General features: G+C 47.4%; 1 protein-coding gene across 2 annotated transcripts in view; it reads left to right on the top strand.

Moving 5' to 3' along the window:
- Positions 1–1,173: 1,173 nt before the first annotated feature.
- Positions 1,174–6,000, top strand: part of LOC147100019 (dipeptidyl peptidase 8-like) — a 49,514-nt gene continuing 44,687 nt past the window's right edge. Inside the window, exons 1-2 of one of the 2 annotated variants that reach the window (XM_085968590.1) lie at positions 1,174–1,274; positions 4,514–4,783. In XM_085968590.1, coding sequence (XP_085824716.1) covers positions 4,525–4,783 — 259 coding nt within the window. In that variant the 5' untranslated portion in view covers positions 1,174–1,274; positions 4,514–4,524. The remainder of the gene's footprint in view (positions 1,275–4,513; positions 4,784–6,000) is intronic. The other variant, XM_085968589.1, reaches the window with a different exon arrangement.

Genomic DNA, 6,000 nt, shown 5'->3' with positions numbered 1-6,000 from the left:
AATCAAGTGAAACTCACGTGGGTTGGCCACAACTCGATGGAGGCGGGACTACAACCCCAAAAGTTGTAGTCCCGCCTCCTACCCGCCTCCTCAATGAAAATCCAGCCCATAAAGTCTAAGTTGACACTCCAGTGAAGTGTGGCATTGCTGGGACTGTCTTTCGCATGAGATGTTAAACCGAGACCCTGTCTGCTTTCTTAGGTGGATGTAAAAGATCCCACGGCCACTATTTCAAAGAAGAGCAGGAGAATTATCCAACATAACAAAATCAATTTATCTGGTCATTATCATGTTGCTGTTTGTGGGAGCTTGCTGTGTGCAAATTGGCTGCTGCATTACAACAGTGACTCCACTTTAAAAGTACTTCATTGGCTATAAAATACTTTGAGACATCTGGTGGTCATGAAAGGCGCTATATAAATGCAAGTCTTTCTTTGAAGATGTTTCTTCTGAATTCCGTATTTGATTTCTTGGTGTCTACCTTTTATTGATGGCCTCTAGTTATGCTCACAAGTGGAACACTCTCTCTCTCTCTCTCTCATGTATTCTTGTCCGCCATTGACAATAGGTGGCGCTGGTCAGAGCAGCAACCGTTGGGGCGTTGTCCGGAGGTCTGCTGGCGTTCGCCTGCAGGTGGCGGTAATCGCCGGAGGTCAATCGGCGCTTGCTGCTGGTGCCCGGGGCACTGTCCGGAGGTGGCGCTGTGCAGGGAGGTCTGGTGGCCGGGACACTGTCCGGAGGTGGCGCTGTGCAGGGAGGTCTGGTGGCCGGACCACTGTCCGGAGGTGGCGCTGTGCAGGGAGGTCTGGCGACCGGACCACTGTCCGGAGGTGGCGCTGTGCAGGGAGGTCTGGCGGCCGGGACACTGTCCGGAGGTGACGCTGTGCAGGGAGGTCTGGCGGCCGGGACACTGTCCGGAGGTGGCGCTGTGCAGGGAGGTCTGGCGGCCGGGACACTGTCCGGAGGTGGCGCTGTGCAGGGAGGTCTGGTGGCCGGGACTCTGTCCGGAGGTGGCACTATGCAGGGAGGTCTGGCGGCCGGGACCACCGTCCGGAGGTGGCGCTGTGCAGGGAGGTCTGGCGGCCGGGACACTGTCCGAAGGTGGCGCTGTGCAGGGAGGTCTGGCGGCCGGCACCGCAACTGCAGGCGGCGCTGCGGCAGGAGGTGCAACAGCGAAAGGCTTCCCTCCTGCCTGAATATCATTGGTGCGGAGACTGGGGAAAACGGAAGTGCTTAAAGAGCCCGGAAGAGTGTGTGGAAGTTGCAGTGTCTGGGTGAGAATTAAAACATTATCATGTTACAATTGTGCTTTTGCTTTTGGGGGGGGGGAAAGAAGGGTTTAATAACATGTTACATTTATTGTAATTTATAAAATAAAATCAATGCGTTCCTCAGCCCCTTCCCATTGTACTACAGTCCCTGCAGGTGTTGCAATGATTTCTTCACAAAGCAACTGTTCAGAAATGCTCTAAAACTGGATTGTTCCAAATGAATTCACTTTAGCAAAACCAGTGCGAAATGTAGCTTGTTCCACTCCTGAGATGAGCTCATGGACTGAGACCTCAGCGCATTGTGTTGATGGTACATTCCACGTTCTACCCTAGGTAAACTTGAGGTCATCCAAAACTCACCTGCCCCATGTCCTAACTCGCACCAAGTCCCGTTCACCCATCTCCCCTGTGCTCGCTGACCTACATTGGCTTCCTAGTTAAGCAGCGCCTTGATTTCAAAATTCTCATCCTTGTTTTCAAATCCCACCATGGCCTCGCCCCTCCGTATCTCTGTAATCTCCTCCAGCCCCACAACCCCCCGAGATATCTGCACTTCTCTAATTCTGCCCTTTTGAGCATCCCTGATTATAATCGCTCAACCTTTGGTGGCCGTGCCTTCTGTTTCCTGGGCTCTAAGCTCTGGAATTCCCTGCCTAAACCTCCGCCTCTCTACCTCTCTTTCCTCCTTTAAGACGCTCCTTAAGACCTACCTCTTTGACCAAGCTTTTGGTCACCTGCCCTAATTTATCGTTATGTGGCTCAGTGTCAAATTTTTTGTCTTATAATACACCTGTGAAGCGCCATGGGACGTTTTACTGCATTAAAACGCTATATAAATACAAGTTGTTGTTGTAACAGGGTCACTTATTTAAAATTTGGATTTTCAATTTTTTTTTGCATTGTAATTCTTTTGAATACCTTCCAATCCCTAGCCCCTGTTGTTTTTTTTTAAATTAGCATTTAAACTGAAAATGTCATTATATAGTTCAATATAGGTTTTCCTCCTGCTTTGACTTGGCTGTCTGGAAATTTCTGAATTGTAAACCAGGAGCCAAAGCTCTTTCCTTTAAAATTGAAGTTTATTTTTCTTCGCTTAGATCTGTGTCTTATTATGTGGAGTTTTCAATAAATAATCAAATAAAATGTCAGAATTCAATCCATGATCCTACTGTCTGGCTTTTAACTTAGCAGGAGATGACGATCCTTGTTTTATGTACGCAGAGTTGTTTCCGGGCAGTAGATTGTGCCGGTTTATCTCTTAGCACATTTGATTATTAGACTTCTATATGTGAAAGAAGGAACTTGCATTTATATAGCGTCTTGCACAACCTTGGGATGTCCCAAAGCTCTTTACAACCAATGAAGTACTTTTGAAGTAACAACAGAAAATGCTGGAAAAACTCAGCAGGCCAGGCAACATCCGTGGAGAGAAATTAGAGTTGACGTTTCGGGTTGAAACCCTTTTTCAAAACTAAAGTACTTTTGAAGTGTTGCCTCTGTTGTAATGGAGGGAATGCATATGTATGAGCATCCATCTATTTGTCTAATGAAAAGGTTTATGCCCGTATGAATGTATTTGCTTTCTGATTGATCATTGCTGGAATAATTAGATTGCGTAATCAAAAACAGAAAGTGACCTTGACAGTTCTCATTTTGTGCAACTCTGGGGACTTATCTCTGAAATTTAGACTGAGAGTGACACCTGACCTGAAGCAGGAAGGTATGAATGTATGAAGGTATACAGGGCCTTGGTGAGACCACGCCTGGAGTACTGTGTGCAGTTTTGGTCTCCTTACCTAAGAAAGGATATATTTGCCATAGAGGGAGTGCAGCGAAGGTTCACCAGACTGATTCCTGGGATGGCAGGACTGTCGTATGAGGAGAGATTGGGTCGACTGGGCCTGTATTCACTAGAGTTTAGAAGAATGAGAGGGGATCTCATTGAAATGTATAAAATTCTGACAGGGCTAGACAGACTGGATGCAGGGAGGATGTTTCCCCTGGCTGGGGGGGGGGGGGGGTGTGTCGGTGTCGGGGGTGTCAAGAACGAGGGGTCACAGTCTCAGGATACGTGTAGGACATTTAGGACTGAGATGAGGAGAAATTTCTTCACTCAGAGGGTGGTGAACCTGTGGAATTCTCTATCACAGACGGCTGTGGAGGCCAAGCCACTGAACATATTCAAGAAGGAGATACTGTAGATAGATTTCTAGACAAAAAAGGCATTAAGGGGTTTGGGGAGAGAGCGGGAATATGGTATTAAGATAGAGGATCTGCCATGATCTCATTGAATGGCAGAGCAGGCTCGAAGGGCCGAATGGCCTACTCCTGCTCCTGTTTTTCTATGTTTCTAATGTTGAGCTCCTAGCAGCACCACGAGAAAAATGCAAAATCACCAATTCCTCCTTTTCCTTTTCTTGAGTGACCTGCAGTTGCGTCGCTGTTCTCAAATCCATCAGGCACTGAGCCTTCGTACTGCAAGCCCCAAACGACCCATGAGCATTTTGACACGAGATCAGCTAGTATTACAGGGCATGTGCCTGCCACTTTCCCATCTGCAAACGAAAGAGCTTCTTGCAGGAGATCAGATGTGTGGCACTGCACTCTGTGGGCCAGATTGCTTCAAGTTTTGGGCATTACGTGTGGAATGAAGAGTAATATACTCAGAGGGTAGGGGGGTGTACTTCAAACACAGCGCATTGTGCTACCGTGTCAGGCGTGGCTCAGTGGGCAGCACTCTCTCGCCTCTGAGTCAGAAGGTTGTGGGTTCCAGTCCCACTCCAGAGACTTGAGCACAAAAACCTGAGCTGACACTCCAGGGGAGTGCTGCACTGTCAGAGGTGCCGTCTTTCGGATGAGATGTTAAACAGAGGCGTGTCTGCTCTCTCAGGTGGACGTAAAAGATCCCATGGCACTATTTCGAAGAAGAGCAGGGGAGTTATCCCCGGTGTCCTGGCCAATATTTATCCCTCAATCAACATCACTAAAAAAACATTATCTGGTCATTATCACATTGCAGTTAGTGGGAGCTTGCTGTGTGCAAATTGGCTGCTGCTTTTCCCACATTGCAACAGTGACTGCACTTAGAAAAGTACTTCATTGGCTGTAAAGCGTTTTGGGACATCCGGTGGTTGTGAAAGGCGCTATATAAATGCAAGTCTTTTTTTACAGTTGCTGAGGTAACGTTATCTGATTGTTTCACCTCTGCAGTTTGTATTTAATTCTCTGTCCTCATCTTTTAGGAGGGGAGGTGATGGCTGCAGCGATGGAAACTGAGCAACCAAACATCGAGGTCTTTGAAACAGCCTCTGCAAGTGCCGCTGTGGAAATTGAAGAGTCAGAGCAAGTTGAGCCTTACTATGTGGAGAGGTACTCCTGGAGTCGCTTACGGAAGTTAATCACTGACAGCAGGAAGCTACATGGGCACATGATGGCAAAAGCTCCTCATGATTTTTATTTTGTAACGAAAAACGATCCTGAAGGGCCTCATTCAGATAGAGTCTATTATCTAGGTGAGCAGCCTCCGTCTCATAGCTATACCAGGCCTGTAGTTTTCTATGACATATTTGCACCTTTTTCTGCAGGACACATTAGTATCATTTTGTCCACATCTGGTTCTCCCTGTTTTTTGTTTGAATGTGCCTGCCTCTGTTTGCTTGTGGTTCCAGTGTTACGAATGGTGTGTGCAACAATCGTAGCTTTTTTAAGGACTAACAGCTCATCCCTATTTCTTTAATTGGCGCGATGTGACTAACAGGAAATTCCTGTGACAAGCACATCATCCACTGTTTTGTATAGTTTGTAGCAGTTAATTCCTATCCACAGTTACAGCACTAAATTTTATACAGACGATGCACGTTCTTTATGAACGCATGGGCTGGTATTATTTATTTACTTTCCTATTCACTTTGTAGTAATAATTTCTCTCCCTCCCCACCACCTGTTTTGACCCTCGATAGCAGGCTTTCTGACTATGAAGTGTATCACAGTGAGCCGATCCAGCCTCCACCTGAAATGCATACAACAGCACCTCCCAAACCCGTGACCTCTTCCACCTAGAAGGACAAGGGCAGCAGGCGCATGGGAACACCACCACCTCCTGGTTCCCCTCCAAGTCACACACCATCCTGACTTGGAAATATATCATTGTGGGTCAAAATCCTGGTACTCCCTCCCTAACAGCACTGTGGGAGCACCTTCACCACACGGACTGCAGCGGTTCAAGAAGGTGGCTCACCACCACCTTCTCGAGGGCAATTAGGGATGGGCAATAAATGCTGGCCTTGCCAGCGTCGCCCACATTCTGTGAACAAATTTAAAAAAAAGCGTATCTCCAGTAGGGGAGTCAAGAGACAGCCATCAGCAGTGGGGTGCTCGCTCTCCCTAGCCCAGGATCGCTAAGGTTTAATTGTAACCTCTCTACCCTGACTCAGATCAGCTGACTCAGACCAAGCAATCAACTATTATTTCTCTTTCCTGCTAGCCCATCACTGCCATGCTACCCCAAACTGGCACCTTTAGTATCTGGCCATGCCGCTCTGTAAGTGGTCACTGCATGCGAGCGGATTTGTGACACATGTCCCAGACCCTGTCCTCTCCCTTGCCTTGCTTTCATGTGGTCAGAACTTTCTTTCTCCCAGTGGAGGAGATTGGAAGAGGAGACTAATGTGTGAAATAAAGATGGATCTGTTGCATACAGCTAAGTAAAAGAAAGACTTGCATTTATGTA

The sequence above is a fragment of the Somniosus microcephalus genome, chromosome 27 (genome assembly GCF_052327205.1).
Source record: "Somniosus microcephalus isolate GS21.2 chromosome 27, FLI_Smic_1.0, whole genome shotgun sequence".
In the NCBI taxonomy this organism is placed as follows: domain Eukaryota; kingdom Metazoa; phylum Chordata; class Chondrichthyes; order Squaliformes; family Somniosidae; genus Somniosus; species Somniosus microcephalus.
The sequence above is the reverse complement of the archived record's forward strand: the minus strand, read 5'-3'. Positions and strand labels throughout refer to the sequence as shown.